General features: G+C 43.4%; 1 protein-coding gene and 1 pseudogene across 4 annotated transcripts in view; both read left to right on the top strand.

The window, feature by feature from the left end:
* Positions 1-635: 635 nt before the first annotated feature.
* Sos2 (SOS Ras/Rho guanine nucleotide exchange factor 2) overlaps positions 636-23,253 on the top strand; it is a 98,747-nt gene continuing 76,129 nt past the window's right edge. For 2 of the 4 annotated variants that reach the window (XM_052739676.1, XM_052739677.1), the window contains exon 1: positions 636-816. In XM_052739676.1, coding sequence (XP_052595636.1) covers positions 730-816 — 87 coding nt within the window. In that variant the 5' untranslated portion in view covers positions 636-729. Of the gene's footprint in view, positions 817-1,330; positions 1,466-23,253 lie in introns of those variants that run through there. The other 2 variants (XM_052739674.1, XM_052739675.1) reach the window with 1 other exon arrangement.
* Positions 1,567-6,902, top strand: LOC128110596 (chloride intracellular channel protein 4-like; annotated as a pseudogene).

Consider the following 23,253-nt stretch of genomic DNA (forward strand, 5'->3'; position numbering starts at 1 on the left):
CACATTCCCGGGAGAGACCCACTACCCTCCCGGGCCCCCCGGGGCCCCCGCACCCGGCGCCCCGGCCCGCTCAGCGGCGCGCATGCTCCGTGCTGGCCTTCTCCCTGGACTCGGGAGTGCGAGCGCCGGGCCGTGGGGCCGGGCCGAGCCGAGCCGCGGCTTGCTGGGACCCGGGGCTCGGCGGCGGCGGCGGCGGCGGCGGTCAGCGCTGGGCACGCCGGACACGCGCGCCCGCTCGGCCCCGAGGGCCCTCTCCTCTGGAGGTGACTCGGGCGGGCCCCGGGCGAGCGTCGGCGGCGGCGCGGAGGGCGGGGGGGAGGCGATGAGGACACTGCGGGCCGCCGCTGTCCGCCCGCCGCGGCCGTAGCGGGGAGTCGGGGCGGGGGCGAGGCCGCCGGCGGCGGGGCTCCGGGCTGCGCACCCAGACAAAGGAGGAGGAGCCGCCCGACGAGCGGGGCCGGCGCCGCGGGGGAGAAGGAGGACGCCTCGGGCCGCCGCGCTTCCTCGGGGCCTCGGTGGACGGGGCTCGCCCGCCGAGTCCGCCCGCCGCGTCGTCCCCCCACCCCGCCTCCCCTCCGCCCCCGAGCGCTCGCCCGGCCGTAGCGGCGGCCCGGGCTGGAGGCGGCGGCGGCGGCCCCGGGCGAGGCGAGGCGAGGCGGCCCGCGCGCCCCGGGCGCCTGTCAGGCCACCGGCCCGGCCTCCGATGCGGAGGCGCTGCGGCCGGGGACCATGCAGCAGGCGCCGCAGCCCTACGAGTTCTTCAGCGAGGAAAACAGCCCGAAATGGCGGGGACTGTTGGTCCCGGCCCTGCGGAAGGTCAGTGCTGGGGCCGAGGGAGGTGCCGCGGGCCCGGGTGGGCCGGGTGGCGGGGTGGGCCGGGCCGGGCGCTCGCACAACTTGTAACGGGGAAGCGCGGGTCGAGCCCGCATCGGGTCCCCCACACCCCCCGGCCGAGCTTTCCCGGTCCGGACGCCGGTGGGCTCCTCATCGCCTGTTGCATCCCGAAGGACGTTTTTCTCAACTTTTTTTTTTTTTTGGCCTGGTCCCGGAAGGAAGGTTTTGTTATGATCATAAAACTGGATTTCATGTTACAGTCATTTCGTCAGGCAACTTCCGCCGTTGACCAATTTGTTGTCCTCAGGCTGGATTCGGGCAAGACAAAAGTCCTGCTGGTCTTTTTTTTTTTTAGTTTCTGGAACAAATGCAGTTTCGCACCGAGTAACTACTTTTAAGTTCTTTGCGGGGTGTTCGCCTCGGGCGGTTGGCTTGCCAAGGTTGCCCATTCGCTTGTGAGACAGTACTCTTTATTTTTTTTTTTTTTTGCTAATATGGATGTGTGTTTCACATGTGTGAAGTGTCAGTGAGTCATAGTATTCGTTTTCCAACTCTTGAGGTGAAATCTAAAGCGCCTCTGCACTTCCTGCAGAAGTCTTACCTGGATCCCACGGCTGTCTCACAAAATCTGGTCAGTTTCTGCACAGCGATGAGAACTTGTAATCACCTTTAAGGGACAGTCGGGGGGCAGCTCAAGTCAATCAGTCTTTGAAGTTTGGATGCATTGCTAGGATGCGTGTCTTGTACTGGTCGGTGTCAGTCTTTTACGGAGTTAGGTAATTACACAATGGTTTTTGTTGCTGTCGTTAAGTTCTTCTTGTAAGTCAGACACATGGGCTCAGGGTTAGCAGTCATGCGTCCTGAACATGGGCTGCTCCTGAGACATTTTGCCTTTTCTGCAAAATAAACAAGAATTAAAACATCTAGGCCAGCGAGAGGCTCAGCAGGGGACGACGGGTGATTTGCTGTCCAACCACACAAGCTTCATGGCTTGAGTTTCGTTCTTGGAACCCACATAAAGGTGGTAGGAGAGAACTGACTCCGTGAAGAAGTCCTGGCCTTCACGCAGGATCCACATCACACACACACACACACACACACACACACACACACACACACACACACACACACACACGGGGTAATAATGAACTCCAGTTAGTTAAAATTCTGCATGGTTCAGACAATAAAAGTGCCTTTTTGACAAGCCAGATTATCTGAATTTATGCCCAGAACCCAGGTGGAAGGAAAGAGGGAATTGACTCCCAAAACTTGTTCACACACACACACACACACCACCACCACCACCACCACGAGCAACAACAACAGCAGCTACACTTGCAAAGTAATTCATCATCATCCATTTCTAAGGAATGGAAAGACACTTTAATGGTAAAAACATTTCCTTGTACTTTGATAATTTCGAGTTGTCCATTGGCATTCTCACGAGGAGGTGTTTATTAGCTTCCTTGGCAGTGTACAGCAAGTCGAGTCATTTTAAAGAACTTGGTGGAAATGGAAAGCATGTACAGTAGTGATAATGAACTCTGTCTTGTATTAAAAGCAAAGGGGGAGCGCCTAGATAGTAGTTAGCCCTTCTGCCTCACAGAATGGCGAGAGCATTTGTCAGCCAGCCCGTGTTGGCAGTGTAATGCAAGTATACACCCTTTAGTACTTTTGACAGCAAAAGGTGGCTTAGATTCTATATCATCCTTGATGCACAAGTACAAAGTTAAAATTTCAGAGTAGATCAGATACAAAACCGCAGCGACCAGCCAGCCAGTCCCTCGCTTTGGTCCTACCTGTGCATTTGTGTGTGCTGCTCGGTCCTCAGGTGCTCTGTAGGCGATGCATTACTTCATAGTATGGAAAGAAACACATCTGAGAATTCGGTCTTCTGTGGTGATGGTTAAAAGCAGTTAATACTAATTTATTAACATGGGATTGAAGTAAACACTCATGGAAGACATTTAACTTTTGGAAAAATTGTGTTGATACTAATTCATATTTTATGTGGTGTGATGTATTCTAACTTTATGTATTCATTTAACATCTGTTGAACACAACTTGATACTATGCTAGATTCTAAGAATACAAAGGTGAATTATTATTATTATTATTATTATTATTATTATTATTTACTTTGGGTTTTTGAGCTAGGAATTCTTTGTGTAGCCCTGGCTGTTCTAGAACTCACTTTGTAGACCAGGCTGGCCTTGAACTCGGATCTTCTGATCTCTGCCCCCTCCACGCCCAGCTCAAAGGTGAAGTTTTAAAAGTAAAGTCATTCTCTAAAGGTATTTATTATCTAGACCAAAAATTCTGTTTTGAAGGTTTTGGATTATGTAAATGATCAATTTTGATCATTTTTCTGTCAGGAGATATTTCTCCGTGTGTGTGTGTGTGTGTGTGTGTGTGTGTGTGTGTGTGTGTGTGTGTAAGGGGCAGTGTTGGCTCAGTCAGATTAGTCTATTTGTACATTTTGGTGAAGTCACCAAAACATTTCAGAAAAGTGAAGTCATGATTTTAATTCAAAATGCAAATGAACACATGTCAGTGATTTAAACTTACTCATTTTTGAGAGACGGGCAAACGTAGCCCAGGCTGCCCTCAAACTTGTCATGTAATGGAAGGTGACCTTGAACTTCTGATCCTCCTGTCTCCACCACTGGGGACAGAATCCAGGGCTTCCTCCACAGTTGGGTAAGCACTCTACTCATATATCCCAGCCTTCAGTTTTTCATTTAATGAAAGATCTAGAAAGATGTCAAAGCCATTCATACGACCATTTGGGTATTTATAGGATACTTAGTGAAGGAATATTGAAACTATTGGGTTCTATATACAGTTAGTTGATATTCTAATTAAGAATATAAAAGAGTAAATTTTGGATATCCCTTCCATTAGGTAGAAGTTATTTGCATTTTGACCAGCCAGAATTCTATAAATTCTATAAATTCATCTCATAGACTTGTTAAATAGTCAGTAGATAGTAATTAAAAGTTTAAGTACCACACTGAAAAATACCTATTATTGTTTTTTGTTTTTGCTTATTTTCAAGTTTTGAGTAATTTTTAAAAAATGAATACTGAGTATGCACGTTTTTGTGCATCTTTAGCAAAATTACCAGTGTCAAACTTGAAAATGAAAGGCTTGCTCATTTCTGCAGCAGTTACACTAAAATTGAACAATACATAAAATTAGTGAATTTAATTTGATTTAATGAAAGTTGTTTTTAAAAAGTAAAAAAACAAAAAACAAAACAGTTGGTGTGGTGGCAAACTTAATTCAGTCTCTTGGGAGGCAGAGGCAGGTGGATCTCTGTGAGTTTGAAGTCAGCCTGGTCTACAGCATTCTAGTTCCCCCGCCAACAAGACCTACATAGACGCTGTCTCAAACAAACAAACAAACAAGCAAACAAACAGTAAAAAAGGAGGGGGAGGAGGAGGTAGTGATGGTAACAGTAGTGGAGGTAGAGGGTGGTGATGGTGGTAGTGGTGGTGGTGGTGGTGGTGTTTGGTTCCCAGCACTCACATCAGGTGACTCACATCCACCTGTAACTCCAGCTCCAGGAGATCTGATGCCCTCTTCTGGCCTCAATAGGCACCTGCACTCATGTGCACATCCCCACATACAGACACACATATACCTACTTTTTTTAAAAAATGGAAAAAGTAAAACCTACTGGAATACAGAGATTAGCATGGCCCTTGTTTTGTGATGTATTATTCTCTTGAAAGAAAATGTAAAAGTGCTGACTTTCAAAAAATCGACATTAGTGGGAGGAGAAAACCAACTCCTGCAAGGTGTCCTCAGACCTCCATGGCACAAATGCACCCACATGTATATATAACTAAATAAAAGTCTAAAAAATGGACAGAATTCCTTGTTTTCCTTAATAAAAGCATCAAGTATTCTTTTTACTGTGTAAAACACAGAAATTGAAAAGTGGACTTGGAAGAAGTAATTTTGGAAGTAGAAATGAATTTTTGTTTGCTTTTTAATTAAAAAAAATTTTTTTGGTGCTGAGGCTTGAACCTTGTGCATGCTAAGTATATACTCTATCACTGATCAACACTCCCAGCCCTTCCTTTACCTTTAAAAAGAAAGCTTCACCCAGAGCATTTAAAAGCGTAGGGTTATAAGCAGGGTGAAATGACTACTAATGCATAATATATGGATTGTTAACATTACTGCTAAATTATGTATCATCCCTAAAAGAGCCAGGAACTTTATAAATGCCTTTGCTACTACTCTCCAGGAACAGCGAAGCTATCATATTACTTGAGGGCAAAAAAGAACATGGTATACTTGTAAACGCAGTTTATTACCTTTGTGTTTAAATGCTCTGGTACTTTGTGCATGTGCTATTTAATAGTTTTTGAGATAAATCAACACTTTTTATATAGAAAATTGCCTTAAGAGCATTTGATCAGGGTTTTGAGTCTCTCACATTTCCTTTGATTGATACCTTTTCTGTATGGTTTTCTTTCTCAGGCTAGCTATGGAAAAGAAAATGTCCATTGTCTTATGATCTGTAGTTTCAAATGTAGAAGGAAATAGAATTGGTTGAATTCCTGAGTCTAACTTGATTTGGGTTAAATATCGACAGTCCTACTCTGTGACAGCTTGATCTTAGTGATGTGAAAAAATGTCTGGGTTAATTAATAGTGTGTGACAAGGTAGAAGAAGGTTAAGAAATGCATTTGTAGCATCTGAGAGAGTCTCATGTTTTGCTTCCTGCCGCTGCTTCTTGGAGTTCATTTTAGAAGACTATACTAGATCTTTTCTTTCCAGAAAATCTGTAGGGTGGCTTGAGAAAGTAGAGTTGGTGTCCCTGATGTATAATGGAGTCAAGAAGTCATCTTTGAGGAAGCTAAGTTCTGGAGATTGCAGGCAGCTGTATTCCTGAGTATCTCCTATGTGTCAGGAGATAGTTTTGTTATTGACGCTCTAGGAAGGGTCTTGCTGTCATAAAGCTTGCATTCTAAGTGTCGGTAGTAGGCAGATCTGAGAGACAAATTAGCAAGCTGTTCTCTGAAAGATCATATGAACTAACAAAATACAACAGAAGAAAAGATTTGCAGCAAAGGGAGAGGTAGGCAGTGGCTTGTCTTCTGAACCAGGAGAATAAGGAGATTAGATGTGGATTATATGTAGATCAAGTTAAGATTTTCACCAGAGAATAGGAAGTCCTGTAGGGTTATGTTCTTGTAGCAAAGTAGTTAGATTAACCTGGTCATAATTGGGTTTTGGAAGGATTACACCTCCAGGTGAAATGCAGAAACTGTTGTCACAGGAGGTGTGAGGTGATGTGAGGGCGAGTGAGCAAGCGCCCGTAGCCCCAGCAGCTCCAGAGCCACAGCCTCAGCTGTGTGACCCTGGCCCAGGCCATCCCACCACAGCACTGTTGACGCCCCTGAAAGGGTGGAGGGCGGAGGACAAAGAGCCCTCATCGAGCTCTTCCTCACGGCTGGCAGTGATGGGGAAAGCATAGGAAATGGCCCCTTTCCACAGAGGCGCTTCATGATTCTGTGGCCCAAAGGAGCTGGGTTTAATGTCACAGCCGTTGACCTTAAAGGAAGCCTGTGAACCTGCAGAACTTGACTCCAGGGACCCACCACCATTTATAACTTTCAACAGTGAAGTCAAAACGGATGTAAATAAGGTGGAGGAATTTCTTGAAGAAGTCTTATCCCTGCTCCACCACCTCACCACGTACTTAAGTCTTTCACCAAAACCCCCAGAGTCAAACACTGCTGGGGTGGACATCTTTGCCAAATTCTCTGCTTATATCAAGAGCTCAAGGCCGCGGCTAATGGAACAGCGGAGAGAGGGCTCTTGGAAAGCACTGCAGACAGAAGAGTGTCTGCACCCTCCTCCCTGACAATGTTGATGAGAGCAGTGAGGAGGACTTGGAGCTTTCCACGTGGAGATTTCTGGATGGCGATGAGGAGACATGAGCGGACTTCAGTACACTGCCCAAGCCCATCCTCAAGGTGGTGGCCAACAACTACCACACCTTTCTAAGGAAGGAAGGAATGCCCGAGGAATGCCTACAGTGGGGATGAGTTCACCAACACCTGTCTCACTCTCACTGATGAAATTCCTTCCCTTACTTACAAGTAAACGGCCCTTTGAGAGAGGTGCCATCCGAGCCCCTAAGAATACGCTTTCCTAATAGACTGCTCTGCCTCCTCTAAAGTACAAGTATATTCTGCATGAACATGCACTTACTCAAACCTTGGATTAAGGATAGACAGAGTATAGTAGTTATCTCCGATTCACTCTCCTAAGCAGTGTTATGCTAAAGTCCTCTACCTGGCCCACCTGCCCTGCCTGCCAATTCGGAGGCACTCAGCCACTAGCTCCTCACTTGAGAGGTGGTTTGGAGTCCCGACTGTCACAACCATTTACTGTGTGTAGATGGCAAAACTTGAGGGGCTGTGTTTAACCATTGGATAGTAGCCATGACCTCAGTAGACCGCACACTGGTGTATAATGCCTGGTACAAGGAATATTTGTGTATTGGGAGAGTTGTAGTATTGAGTAAGGAATATGGAAGGATTGCTACTGCGTTGGACATACTGTTTCAGAGTATTCAGTATTAGTCCTGGAGTGTGCTGAAGGGAAAGATTGCCTTCTGTAGAGAGACTTGCTGGGGTTTGGTAGATACTTAATTTTGCCTAAACATGCATCCTTTTCCTATAAATTGTAACATCCGATACTATGTAGAAACTGAAAGACTGAGGGCTGGGAAGGCATTCTCAGAATTACAGGAGATGGTGAGTGTGTGTCCTCTGGTGTAACGGTAACGCCCACGTTACTGTCACCCGTTCACCATGTCCGAGCGAGGGAATGCAGATTAAAAAATAAGGGACAAGAAACAGCGAGTCATTCTCCACGGCTGAATGCCGAATGCCAGCCGAATGCCGTTTATTGAAAGAGGGAGGAAACCTTAAATACAGGCTTACAGCACAATGGCGGATCCCTGGAGGGCAGAAGTTTGCTACATTTTTGCATCTAAGCTGTTTACACCAAATGCAGGATACAGGAACAAAGAACCTCCCGTTGAATGTTAGGGGAGAAGGAAAACAGCAGGGAATCTGAATAGGGAGGACATCTGGTCAAGGTCGGCAAGCAAGGCGGCTGCCACTCACAGTGGGGGGCCATGGCCCACAGGTCCCCCCTTTTTACTAAAAAATGAGCTTCTGACTTAGGTTGTGTGGGACGTCAGCAGGTCACCTTACCCGTCATAGAGACACCTGCCCAGGCCACACAAGTGCTCTGTCTTAGGTTGATGACCGCCCCCCAAGCATTACCCGTCTCTGAATACTCATTATCATACAGACTCAACCACGTGAGCTGTAGAGTAACTGCTGCCAAAGATCTCAAAGTGGCGCTGGGCTTGCAATCTGTGCGACACAGAAAAGACCAACAGAAGTCCTAACCCACCCATAGCCAGGAGGCTAAAGGCGATTGAGCCATTCCCTTCTTAAACGAGCCTTACTGCAAATTGGAGTCCTTGTAAGGTGGTATCCCATAAGCAAATGGAACTTGAGTTTTAATAATTTTTACAACTTTCAAAACCAATTTAAATGTATAAATGTAGAATTAAATTTATCATGCCCAATAAAATAAAAGATTAACTGTGGTAGCTACTTTTGCTGCCAGGGTCTCCATTGCGCTAGCTGTAGAACCCAATTATGAAATAGCCATCCCAGAAGCAATAGCAGCAGTGGCCACCACCGCTATAACAGCAACAATGGCAACAGCGATGTCAGAATCTCTTCTGGAGCATGTGAGCATCATCTGTGTCTAACTGCCACGGTCCACTGGCATGGACACAGCTCCAGGAACACGAACCACCAAGGCCCATTTTTCTTGATCCCAGCACTACTTATGCTGGCAGGTCTGCAAAAGAACAACTAAGAACCATAAAGAAAACAAAAACAAAAACAGCAAACAAGGAGCAGAACTAATGGTCTCATAAATGGCTACATTCAGGCTCACAAATTTTAAGTTATCTACAAAAAGGCTAGATGAATTTCAGGAGGCCAATAAATGTTGCACAGAGCCATTCCTGAAAAGTAGGTACTACACCAGCTTGAAGAGGGTTGCAAAATGTGAAAAGGCTTAGCTGGCATGTTACTGTTAACAAATAGAGGTCAGTGACCTTCGGGGTTATCCTTAATCTCCAAGGTGTGACACATTCTCAACATTTTTGAAAAAAAGTTACCATACATTACCTTCTGAAGAGTCCAAGCACATGGCTACAGTTCCTAGGCTTACATTAATGCTTGCCAAGGCTGGCAGTATTGGGCTCTCAATCCCCATTGGCATCAGAAGGGGAGAGTTTTTTATGAAGGCCCAATAGGTCTCTGTCATGTCGGTATTCAGAAGCAGTCACAGGGCGCACACAGCGCTCAGGAACCCAAAGAGGAACTTCATTGTCCTGCGGAAAGACACAAACAGATCCCCGGGCCCACACCAACACCGGATCGGGTTCCCTCCAAGTGCCAGTAGAAAGATCCTTCCATCGCACCAGAGGATGATTTGCAACAGGAGCCCTCCAGTGCTTATCTGCAGCGGATACTCCAGCAGAATCCACCGATAAAAAATTTAAAATATATATAACAAGGGAAAGAATAGAATGTGGAGAGGAGAGATGAGCCCCTAGCTCCCCCCTTTTTACTTTAGAAATATATGTTTTTAAGGTATGATGGCAGCATTCTACTATAGCCTGTCCTTGAGGATTATAAGGAATACCAGTCTTATTAACAATAGAAAAGTCTTGGCAGAATTTTGAAAATCCTGTACTGCTGTAGGCGGGACCTTTATCAGTCTTTATGTATTTTGGTACTCCCATGTAAGCAAAAGCATGAAGACAATGATTCTTTACATCCTTAACCTTTTTCCCTGAATGGGCAGAAGCAAAAATTAGAGAAGAATATGTATCAATAGACACATGGACATATTGTAATTTTCCAAAGGAAGACACGTGTGTGACGTCCATCTGCCACACATGATTAGGTAAAAGTCCTCGGGGATTAACTCCCAAATGAGGAACAGATAAAAATTCAACACAAATAGGACATGATTTAACTATCTGGATGGCTTGTTTTCGGGTTATGCCTGTATGATGACGAAGAGATCCAGCATTAAGATGATAACGTTGATGTAACTGAGTAGCCTTATCAAAGGCAGAACAAACTAATGTGACAGTCATACGAGTAATGGCATCAGCCCTCTGATTACCTTCATTTAGAGGTCCAGGCAATTGAGTGTGAGCTCTAATATGGCCCACATAAAGGTTATGTGAGCGGGACCATATAAGTCCTTGCACTTGCAATAAATATTCATGAATGGGAGAAATGGATGGTATGTAGGCTGTTGTCTCCAAAGGCATAATGGCATGTGCCACATATTGACTATCAGTATAAATATTTACACTCTCATCAGAAAACATCTGTAAAGCAAACAACAGTGCCTGTACCTCTGCCATCTGGGCAGAAGTGCCCTGGACTTTTATTCTCTTTACTATGTTACCAGAAACCACCATAGCAAAACCATGTGAAGTGCCATCAGTAAATACCACACGGGCCTGAGGAATAGGAGTCCTCTGTACTATCTTGGGAAATATAACAGGATGCAATTTAAAAAAATGACACACATCATTGGAGGGGTAGTGAGTATCAAACCTACCCTGCATGGAGCATGTCAATATGGTCCAATCATTATCATTAGCTTGCAACCATGTTATTTGAGACTGGGTGTATGGGGTCATCATAATATCTGGCTCCTTACCAAAAGTTTAAACACTGATCTTGATTCCCTTAAATATAATCTGACCAACAGCCTGTGGATAAGGAGTGATGGCACACTCTGGTACTGGGTCTCAGAAATCAAGAGGTGGTGGTGGCTTCTCTGGTCCTGGGTCTCAGAAATCAGGAGGTGGTGGTGGCTTCTCTGGTCCTGGGTCTCAGAAATCAGGAGGTGGTGGTGGCTTCTCTGGTACTGGGTCTCAGAAATGAGGAGATGGTGGTGGCTTCTCTGGTACTGGGTCTCAGAAATCAGGAGATGATGGTGGGTTCTCTGGTCCTGGGTCTCAGAAATCAGGAGGTGGTGGTAGCTTCTCTGGTCCTGGTGTGTGAGTTTCACCCAGGGGCATTCATACATTTGCAACAGTGTTGCCGACGCCTTCATTGTAACAGACTTTTCTTCTCTCTTTCCCTGCCCCCTCTTGGGATGGAAGTCCAGGCTCTGTCCCTGAGCTGCACCATGCCCCCTCTGTCAGTGTGAAAAGCTCTTTTTGCCTGTGTGTGTGTGTGTGTGTGTGTGTGTGTGTGTGTGTGTGTGTGTGTGTCCCCGTATCCCCGTATATCCTCCTGCTTTGAGCAACACTATTGTAAGCGGGTGCTCAGCTACAGCAGCCCATTGACTAGTATGTAAAAACTACTACAGAAGTTAACCCTGGGGATGCAGCATGACCTTATTAAAACATCAAGGACACTTTTTAAAAAGAAGAAATTCAGAAACTAATAGAGATCCTGTGATTTTAAAGTTTTTATTTAATTTTTAACTTGGAGCCTGTTCTGGATTTCCTAAAGCCGCTGACTATAACAATAGAACCCACGGGAATCATTTGGAATTATTCCAAAGTGATAATGACCCAAACTGACCCAAGGGGCTCAGCCAGACTGGATGAGCATTAGGAATGCATTTTAACTTGGTGCATTTAGCTCCCTGTCAGCCATGATTTAGTAACCTTTTTCTGTTATCAGTTTAATTTTAGTATGGTGTATTTGGAGCAATAATATTCCATTAAAGTGTTTCATGCTGAGTATCCAAAGCATTACCTGTGTTACCACTTGACATAAATCAAATATATGTCTATTATATTAATCATGGCCCTTCTTTCAAGGGAACAGAAGTTTGATTATATCCTATGTTAGGCTGCATATTTGACTAAGGGAGGAATTTTAATGGAACTAATGGATTTAGTATTATTTCATGTAGTCATGTTAAAAATTAACCAAAAATTCTTTTCATAAAAATGTGTGATAATAAGTAGAAAGTTTTTTGAAATGTATGAAGTGTTATATATTTAAAATTCACAGCTTAATGCTTAGAAAGTGAAAATAACATTAAGGCAGTTCCAGCTGGTACACGTCGTCTGTGTCTTCTCTCCCTCCCTCTCTTCCTCCTTTCTCTTTCTCACAGACTGGGCTATATAGAAGCTTTTGGTTTCCTTTATTAAATCACTTCGTAAGTTCTACCACACCTCTTAACAAAACTCTGTGCAGTTCTTTCTTAATCGATCCATTAACAGTGTTTGGCAGTTGATCTGTTTCACCTTACGAATCATTTCAAACAAGCAAACAAACAAACAAACAAACCATTTACCTTCCAAAACTGCGAACACTCCTGGTGTGTTTTCTGTCTGTCTCTTCCTCTCTGCCTCTCTCCTCTCTAGGTCTTCTATCTTGATGTCTTACCTCCTTAACCTCATCACTTTGACCTTCTCAGAGCTTAGAGATACCTGTTGTGTTACACTCTCAGAGGTCCCACTCTGTGTCAGCGCTTCACACACCATCTACACTTGGTGTTTCCAAATTACTTGAGTTTCTTCTGGTTTCACAATTAATTTCTTCCTCCTCTTCCTCCTCTTGCTCCTCTCCTCGCCTTTTTCCTCCTCCTACCTCCTTTTTTCCCCTTGGTATATCAAATCAAACCTAGGGCTTTGTATAAGCTAATATATCCTAGCCCTAAATTAATTTTTCTACTTCAAATTCCTCCTGAATCTCAGATTCCAAGTTCTTCAGTGATATTCCCACACAGATGTTGTCCAGAACTTGCTCCTTCCTGTAACAGTTGCAGGTCAGTAAATGGCTGCTCCATTCTTGTAGTCACTCAAACTAAAACTCTGGTTATTTTTGAGTTCTCTATTTCACACTACACAACATATGCCAGCAGGCCCCTTTAGCTCTATTTCAGACTGTATCTGTTTCCGGTTATCAGTTCATACTTTTCCTCGTCTTCTACATCGCCAGTCTTGTGGGGTATTGGAATAGCTCCTCAGTGGGGCTTTCCTCCTCTTTGTCCACTCAGTCCTGACTTTCTCAGTATTGTGGAGATGCGGTCATGACTCTTCTTTAGAAGTGCTGCTGCTTCTCAGAATGAAAGTCCCCTTCATAGGGCTTTCTAGCTCTCTAGTCTGATTCTGTGCCCACTCCCCTCCTGTCTTGTTCCTATAACATAGACATATAGGATGTGTTGGTCTCAAGACTTTTGTAATGCTGTGTCTTTTTTAAAAAAGTTGCTTTCATGAGTATGGGTATTTTGCTTGCATGTGTGTGTGTACACCATGTGTGCAGTGCTCATGGAAGCCAGAAGAGGACATTGTATGCCATGGGACTGGAATTACAGACACTGAGCCACCAGGAGGATGTTGAGAATTGAGCTGGGTCCTCTGGAAGAGCAGCCAGTGCTCTTGACCATGGAACCATTGTAGCCTGTACCTTTTCTGTGAGCACCCTTTGTTCAGATGGGCTTGGCTTATCTCTTTAAATTTTTATAGTCAGGCACCATTTTCTTGAAGTGGACTTACACTGCAGCCTGCATAAAACTGCTGCATTCTCCATTTTTGTTTTTGTTTTTTTTTCTAGACAGTCTCATATAAATGACTAGAGGTGCACAGAGTAACCCAAACCAAACTTACTTGTCTTGTCTCATAAACCTATATCTCCAGTATAAGCCATATTTAAAAAAAAAAAAAAAGAAAAACAACCCGGTGGTGGTTCTCCCCAGTGGCTCACACCAAGCTCACATCTAATAGCCATGGAGTCTCTATGACTCTTCCTCCTAAATTGGGAGTTTTCTAACTGTTTTGTTATGCATGTCCAAGCAAACTTTGAAAATTTGCATATTTTATATTGACATCTAACATGTTCATGTTAAATTCAGAAAGTTACAGGGAATAATTCTGTGTTTTCAGTACTGATGGTGTTGAAGTGAAATAACTGAACCGTTTTTAGAAAGCCTCTGATGGACATGCCGAGCCATGGCTCACTGATAGAAGCACCAGGTGCTCTCACAGAGGACCTGGGCCCAGCCCTCAGCACTCACACGGTGGTTCATGAGTCCAGTAACTCCAGCTCCAAGGGCTCTGCAGCTCTTCTGGTCTCCGTGGGCACCAGGCACAGACACACATGGAGGCAAACCCTCACCCACATAAAATAAATAAATCTAAAAAAGTCCTTGTAAGTATCGATGGAATCTAAATGCCAAAGTAATTTGCTATGCCCCATGGTTCTTTTAAAACGATGGCAGAATGAGTCTTTAACAGCTGGAAACCGCATCAGCCTTTCCTCTGTGAGCTTTTTATCCTGCCTGTACATAATTATGTTCAAATACAGTATTTTTAGGTTTGAAAGTCTTTGATTGCTCCTTATCCTTCTTTATAACAGTGAAAATTATATATATTGAATTAATTTTTTCACCTCTAACCATAAGGCTCTGCTATATTTATTTTGTGCTGGCATGGTGGTACACACTTGTTTATTTACTTCTTATTTATTTAATGTGTGTTTCATCTGGTGCCCATGGAGGTCAAAAGAGGGCATCAGATCCCCTGGAACTGGTGTTACAGACAGCTGTGAGCCTTCACATGGGTGCTGGGAACTGAACCCTGCTCCTTTGGAAGAGCTTCCAGCGCTCTTAACTGCTGAGCTGTTTCTTCAGTCCCCTGATGGTACATACTTGTAATCCCAGCACTTGGAGCCTGAAGTAGGAGGATAGCCACAAAGTCAAGGTCAGTACATTGTAAGTACAAAGCCATCAAGGGCTGCATATGAAAACCCTGCCTCCAGAATTTACCATTCTTTTATATAGATACAAGTTTCCAAAAACATTGTTAACATGCGTGGAAGAAAATTTTAAAGAAACTAAACCCAACTTTTTTTTTTTTTTTTTTTTGCAATACAATTCAGTTCTACATATCAGCCACGGATTCCTTTGTTCTCCCCCCTCCTGCTCCCCTCACCTTCCCCCAGCCCACTCCCCATTCCCACCTCCTCCAGGGCAAAGCCTCCCCCACGGACTGAGATCAACCTGGTAGACTCAGTCCAGGCAGGTCCAGTCCCCTCCTCCCAGGCCAAGCCAAGCGACCCTGCATAGGCCCCAGGTTTCAAACAGCCAACTCAGATAGCTCAGCCTTTAAAGGCTAGGCTCACAACCAAAAATAAACCCAACTTTTTAACTTCTTTCTAATTCTATGCCAAATTCTATAGTTCTTTCTAATTATTCAGTGAATCTAATATCAAGTTGCTTTAATCATTATCTACTCATTTAGGTTCTCCTTAAGGTCTGTTTAAAGCAAAGATCATTGTATGTGGAAAATAATTTGGTACCTGATTTTAAGAATCATTTGTTGACAGGTGCATGCACACCTTTAATCCTAGCACTTGGGAAGGAGAGGCAGGCAGATTCCTGTGAGTTCAAGGCCAGCTTGGTCTACAAATGGAGTTCCAGGACAGCCTGGGCTGTTACACAGAGAAACCCTGTCTTGAAAAACCATTAAAAAAAAAAAAAGTAATTTGCCTTTTCATTTTCTAGCTTTTCCAGTCTTTACTAAATAGCTAATAACTATAATCTTATCTCTTTACTTAGAGCTTTTTTGTTTAGTATATTCAAGAAAGAGCAAGACAATAAAAACTATTAATTTAAGGCAATATTTGTTGATAAAATGCATTTTATCTTACCATATTCTTTTTAAAATAGTATTTGTTTTATTGCACCCAAGCCAAATTTATATTACCGTTTTTTAGTCCTTTTCCATGGTCAAATCAGTTCATAGCTAGTAACAGGTACTTTTAACAATCAATTTCTAAGTAGTAGGCTTCAGAAGCAAATTCTTCTTCCACACAGTCTAGCAATTCATGATACAATTATGAATAGTCAACTCCTCTGGAGCTTAACAGTAATACCTACCCTACCTCCTCTACCCCTTGGAGACAGGGTTTTGCTGTGTGACCAGTCACCTCCTGAGGTAGATATTAGATGTGCACTACTGTGATTATCCTGAAACCAGTGTAAACACTTTATAAATACTTGGCCATTTTCTAATCAATAAAGTGTATTTGTTTCATATGAAGCAACAACTTTTAGCACGAAAAATGCTAATTTGAATAAGAAAGACAAAATGAACTGGGACAATTAAAATTTGCTTTAAAAATTTCTCTGTGGGAAAAGATACCACCCTTGAATTTAAGAAAAACACTTTTGCACTCTAGAGCTTTTATCCCATTCGTACATCTCCTAAGTCATGGGGCACGGGTTCTGGATGACCAGGCTGGTGCCTCAGTTGAACCCAGGTGCCCTCCCTGGCTTTGCTTCTGTCCTGGTCCTTTTCCTGCATCCTTTCCTTCCGGGAAGCCGTCTTGAGTTTCCGCGCTTACTGCGCTCGCTGCACGGAAACTCTTGGCAGGAATCTTGCCCTTACATGCTTGTTTACAGCCGTGCCAGCAGCATGCTGAGTGTATTGTAGACGCTCCCAGTTTTGTCATGGCAACAGTTACGAGGCATTCCTTTGTGAACAGTCCCTGATCCCTTACTATCTGTAGTATCATCATTCCTGTAGGTCCACGAATGTGTGGCCAAAGAAATAACTGTTTTCTAAAAGGCTTGGAGAACGTGCATCAGCGCCTCTCCTCTTTCCTGTTGCTCTGTCATTTTGGAGAATTCCTGGAAGATTCAGTACAGGTGGCTCTGGCTAAAGGAAGGCCTTCACTCTATTCTTAAATTCTCATTCAGCGTTCAGTCTGAGCTTTCTGATGCTGGATAACAAATGATTACCAAAAATGTAGATTAAAGCTACATCTATTTACTTATTTGATAGTTTTGTTTTTTAATCAGAGGTCTAGGCATAACTTAATTTGGTTCTCTGCTTATGGTCTCAAATAGTGAAATCAGAATTTTTGGCCAGGGCTCTGGTTTCATCTGAGGCCTGTTCTTCTCTTGTAAGCCCTCGTGTTTTTAGACAGGATTCATTTCCTTGTAGGTAGAGCATCGAAGCCAAGGCTTCTAAAGGCCGTGTCCCATTCCTAGGCCAATGCTGGTCATCATCATGTGTTCATTTGTTTCAGTTCAACAGGAATTCACCGTGGTGCATTCTCTGTCTTGTTTACATGCAGTGCTGGGGATGGAACCCAGGCCTTGTGCATGTGAAGCAAGCACTCTGCTACTAAGCTAAACCCTAGTCCTCTTGCTAAGTCTCACATTTCTACATCCACTTTAAGTTTTTTCATCTGATGAGGTGGAGCTCACCCAGGGTAATCTCCCTTTTGATAACTCAGGGTCTGCTGATTAGTGGTCACCTTTTTCATATTTGGTATGACTTTTTAGACATTTCTTAACTTCTGTGTATGCATGTGTGAATGTATGTCATATGAGGGCAGGAGACGGCGGAGGTTGAAAGAGGACATTGAGTCTCTGGAGCTGGAGCTACAGATGGTTGAGAACTGCCCGGGCAGGGTTCTGGGAACTGAGCCATCTCTCTGCTTACAGAAATGCTGTCCCATTGTATTAGCAGGGCCTGTTGCACTCAAAGGTAAGAGACCATACAGGGCATGAATACCAGAGGAGAGAGGCTTTGGGATCATCTTAGAATTCTGCTTAACCATACTCATTCATTTTATGGAAAATATTCTTTATAACCTAATTAGGCCAGTGGTAATTGTCAAATCAGCCAGCTTTACCATATTATCTTTTGTCAAAGGCTGACTTAGTATTTTAGTTCAGATGAATGCATTAATACTTGTCATATGTCATCCACCTCACTTCTGAGTGTAAACTATAAGACAGAAAGTTAGATAATGTGTGAAAACTGGCATTGAATATTTTTTCCTGGATGAAGTAAGATAATATTGCCTGAAGTATTTCTTAAAGATATTTCTTTGTTTTCCAAGGCCTGTCATCTCAGGAGGATGTAATTTTACAGCCGTCAAGTGAGTGGAAGGGAGGAAGTACTTAAAACAGTTAGAATTGTGTCTGTTTAATGGTACAGAATGTAAGTACATGTGCAAGTATTGCACTTGGAGCAACATACCATACATGAGAGAGGGCCTTTGAGAAGGGCTAGCACAACTGCCGTATTTATTTCTTGTGTGCTTGTTCCTTGTTTGAGAAGTCTTATTTAAGAAAGAGTTCAAATGGTAGTTTAGGTAGTGTGTGATGGGTGTGGGTATTGGGTGTTTACTTTGATTAAATGAAACAAATCTAATAATTGTGGTCTTTTCTAGTTTCACAGGGAGAAAAAAAGCACGCGCGCGCGCGCGCGCGTGTGTGTGTGTGTTGTGCAGAGATGAGAGATGTTCAGTACCACTCTCAGTCAGGCTCACCTTATTCCTTTGAGACACAGGGTCTTTCCTGAACCTGAAGTTATGCTGTCAGTCAGCAAGCCCGGTGAGCCGCCTTCTTCCCACACACTCAGGGTCATAGGTATGTGCAGCCAGGCCTGGCTTTTTACCTGAGTTCTGGGGACTAGAACTCAGGGCTACATTATTGAACAGCAAGTGTTCTTATCCACGGAGCCATTTTCCCAACCTAGCACTATTTAAAATTTTTTGTTAGATCTTTAGTGTTTGCTGTAGTTTATTTACTAGTGAGATTATGAAATTAATACATAAAAGATACAGAAGTTTTAAAGAGGAAAGAGCTTTTATTTTTGTCTTTTTTCTGAAATACCTATAGTTTTGATTTAAGTTTTATGCTTATTTTTCCTAGCCATGCCAACATCAGTGAACTATAAGTGACTAAACATTTTATGTTCTTCAGAAGAACACTTAATTCATGGTCTCTGCTACCCTGTGCTTTCTTGGCTTTATAGACTAATGGCTGCCTTTATGGAAAGGTGCTTACAATTTTTATAGTATGTGGTTCTATTTAGGACATTTTTAATAACAAAAATTTTAGATTCAATTAATAGTCTTTCTTACATATTTGATTATTTTATGGTAAGCCCTCTATTATGAAACTAAACAGAATCAGATTCCCGGTCTATACTTACCTACATTTTAAACAAACCAGTGTACTTAGGGGGTGTAAAGAAGCCCCTAACTAAGAGACTGACTTTGAGAAGTGACTGTTGACAGACAGTGGAAACAGAACGTGAGTAGGAAATCCCTTTGTGGATGCTGTTGGGGGCAGTTTTCCTTCTTTCCCTCTCCTCCCTCTCTCTCCCTATTCCCCTCTCTCTATCCCTCCCCCCACATTACATTATGTATAATGCAATAAAACCAAATTTTATATCACATTCTTTTTTTTTTTTTGGTTTTTCGAGACAGGGTTTCTCTGTGTAGCTTTGCGCCTTTTCCTGGAACTCACTTGGTAGCCCAGGCTGGCCTCGAACTCACAGAGATCCGCCTGGCTCTGCCTCCCGAGTGCTGGGATTAAAGGCGTGCGCCACCACCGCCCGGCTATATCACATTCTTAATTCACCAGTCTCCAGATAATTTCAGTGGGGTCATGAATGCCCTAAATCTCTTTACCATATGTTTAGAGTTCTTTATGAAAAGGACTGACTTTAATGACATGCCGTGAGTTTCCCTGTATGTTAGGAGAAAAGGGTGGGGCATAGAAGCAAACCAAAAACATCAGAGGCCTCCTGAGTTTACAGTACACAGTCCTTGACTGTCTACCCCCGTCAGGAGAGTGTTCCCTTAAATATTACATTCTTTATAGCTATGTCGATGACATAATTAATGTATAAAAACTGCATATATTTAAAGGGTATAGTTTAGTAAGTTCTTAAGAAATACACATCGGTGAAGCCACAGTAGAGTGAACAAGAGTTGGGATTGGCAGCACAGACCTGTAGTCCTGGCTCTTAGGCTTCTAACGCAGGAGACTCACTCGGGAGCTCAAGGGTAGCATGGGCTACAAAGCGTGTTCTAGACTAGTCTGGGCTAGAAGTGAGGTGAGGCCTCATCTAGGAAAAATAAAGACTATATCTTTCAGCTCCAAAGTTCCCTCCTGGCTGTACTCCCTCCCTTCCCTTTCCACTGCCCATCCCCCAACAGTCACTGACCAGCCCTCACTGGAGAGTTCATTTTCTAGAGGTTTATGCTAATGGAGTCTTATAGCAGAAACTTGTTTTACTTCCTTTACTTGGTGCAATTATTTTGAGAGTTATTCATGCTGAAATGTCAATAGTTTCTTACTGTTCAGCACCATTTCAGTATGCAGATGTACTATAGTTTGATTTATTTACCTGTCGTAATTTAGATTTTAAGGTCTTGGCTATTACAAACAAAATTACTATAATCATTTTGTGTACAAGTCTTGGATAATACCAAATATAGTACTCTTGACAGCTTCCAAGAAACTGTCAAGTCATGTGTGGTGGCACAGGGCTGTAATCCCAGCTCTTCAGGAGGCTGAGGCAGGAAGATCATAAATTTGAGGCTTGCCTGGGGTCCAAGCTAGGCTGGGTAACTTAATGAGACACTATCTCAAAACAGAATGTACAGAAAGGGCTTCTGGGGATAGCTAGTGGTAGAGTGCTTGCCGAGCATGCATGAAGCCCTGGGTTCAGTTCCAGAAAGAAGAAAGTAAGTGATGAGATTGTTTTCCAGAGTTTTACCTTCCAGTGGCCTTAATAACTTAACTTTGCCCCTAAATGGCTCTGCACTGGTCTCTTGTGGCTTTGGTTTGCATGTCCCTATGATTAGTGACGTCGTGTATCTTTCCTGTGATTTGCTGGCTCTGAGACTTTATCTAGCATTTGCTCATATTATACCCACTTTGTTTCTCTTAGTGAATTTTGAGAACCCTGTGTTTGGATACAAGTTCTTTATCAGATATGTAGACTGCAGAGACTTTCTTCCAGTCTTTAGATATTTGCATTCTCTTAACACCAACTTTTTTTTCCTTTTGAGTCCACACTGGTGTAGAAAAATCCAGAATTTCATGAAGCATTGTCTATTCTTTTTTAAGACTGTACCTCTATATGTCATACCTAAGAAATCATTGCCAAATTCAGACTAAAAAAATGTTCTCTGTTTTGTGGGGTTTTTTTCTTTCTTCTTTTTTTTTTTTGGTTTTGGTTTTATGAAGCAATTTTACTGTGCAGTCTAGGCACACCTGGAATTTGTTATGCAGCCTCAAATTTGTGAGTCTCCTGCCTCAGCCTCCTAAATGCTACAATTACTGGTATGTACTACCATACCTGGCTTCTGTTTTTTTTCTTCTGGAAGTTTTGTAATTTTAGAGCTTACAATTTAGGTTTATGATCTATTTGAATTAATTTTATAAATGACATGATAATTCTATTGATGGTGCATGTATTGCATGTGGACAGCTGGTCATCTCACCATTACTGACGGGTGGTGTGTTCTTTGCTAAAGGTCTTGACTACTTTATAAAAACGACTTGTGCATACACATGTATGCCCTTATTCTGGGTTGTCTGTTCTGTTCCACTGGTTTCATTGATTATCTTTAGATCAGTGCCACTCAGCTTAGATGGCTGTTTATAGACACTCTTGAAAGGAGGCCAGGCATGGTGGTGCATGCCTGTAATCCCAGCACTCTGGAGGCTGAGGCAGGGGGAGAGCTATTTTCAAGCCACCTGTTACTTAATGGAACTCTTGGTTTTGTTTTTGATAGACAGCTATCTGATAATGCTTGTTCTCCTAGATTTCTTTTATGTCGAAGTTGTTTACATTATTTGAGGGCCTCTCTTCATGTAAGAATTTTAAAATCCATGTATCAATTTCTGTTAAAAAGCCTGCTGAGATTTTTACATGGAATTTTGTTCAGTGTATAGATCATTTGAAAGAAATTGGTATCTTGGGGCTGGAGAGATGGCTCAGCAGTTAAGAGCACTGGCTGCTCTTCCAGAGGACCCCGTTCAATTCCCAGCACCCACATGGCAGCTTACAACTGTCTGTAACTCCAGTTCCAGGGAATCCGACACTCTCACACAGAAATACATGCAGGCAAAACACCAAAAAAAAAAAAATTTTTTTTTAAAAAGAAATTGGTATCTTATATTGCTGAGTATTTTGATGCAAAAATAAAATCTGAATCGCTAGATCATTAATTTCTTTCTTTCTTGTATGTGTGTGCATGTATGTGTTTGTGTGGTATATATGTATATGTATGTGTGCATGTGTGTGTCAATGTGTGTATGCAGGTGTTCATGCTCATATTTGTTTGTTTGTTATTGTTTTTTTCAAGACAGGGTCTCACTATATAGACCTGGATATCACTCTGTAGACCAGGCTGTCCTTGAACTCACAGAGATCCACCTGCTTCTGCCTCCTGAGTGCTGGGATTAAAGGTGTGTGCCAGTATAGCCAGTTTCTACCTTATTTATTTTTAAAGTTAGTGTCCTTTATTGGAGAAGATGGGAGATGGGGGACAGTCTTTGAGATTTGAGAGTAATTTTAGAGTGGAGGAGGCCATTCTGGAAGAGAGGCTACCAGTCTGTGAAGAAGTCAGGGAATGCTGAAGGGGATCCCGGTGGAGAGGCAGTTCCAAGGGCATCCCTGTGAGACAGTAGGTCTGGAAGGTGGTGGTCCGGGTGGTGAGTACCCAGAAGAGGAAACTCAGAGCTGAATACCAGACACAGCTTTCGATTTGGCTCTGCCCTGTGTAGGCTGAGGCATGGGAGGCCGTGCTGAAGAACCAGAAAATGCAGAGGAAAGGCAGGAAGCAAATCCACCAGGTAACGCCGGTAAAGGCTCAGCTTCACCTCACGGGATGTCTTCTCCAGGAGAGCTGGACTAGAGCTGGCTGCCCTAAGATCTGTTTAGACTCAAGTAGCCACTTCAGTCCCTCGGTTCTGGTCAGCTGACTGGCCACAAACTCCAGGAACCCTCCACTCTGCTTCCCCAGCACTGACACTGCAGGCACTTGCTGTTGCCTACAGTGTTTCACACGGATGTGGGAATCCAAATTTAGGCCGTCACACCTGCACAGCAAACACTTTATGACTAAGCCATATTTTTGAGTCCTTGGTCTTTGCTGTGTATCAGCAATATTTTATTAAAGTTTTAATGATCTTTGAAATGGATTTTTTACTTAAAAAAATCTTAAAATTACGTCTATTCATTTAGGCCAGGGCAGGGAGGTGTCGAGCTGCTGTATGTGCGGGGGAGGTCTGAGGACAACCTCCAGGAATTGGCTCTTTCCTTGCCCTGGATGGAACCAGGCAGTCAGGCTGACGTGGGCGCTCTGACCCACTGAACCATCTCACCAGCCTGAAGGTTTTGTTTTTTCCTCCAAGTTGTATTTTCAGCCGTTCATAATGAGAACACTTATAAGATTTTGTTTTATTTTTCTTTCTTATTAAGACAAGGTCTCATGTAGACAAGGCTGGCCTGGAACTTGCTCTGGGGCTGTCCTTGAGCCCTAACCT

This window comes from Peromyscus californicus, unplaced genomic scaffold (assembly GCF_007827085.1).
Source record: "Peromyscus californicus insignis strain IS unplaced genomic scaffold, ASM782708v3 Scaffold_15__1_contigs__length_86483966, whole genome shotgun sequence".
NCBI lineage: Eukaryota > Metazoa > Chordata > Mammalia > Rodentia > Cricetidae > Peromyscus > Peromyscus californicus.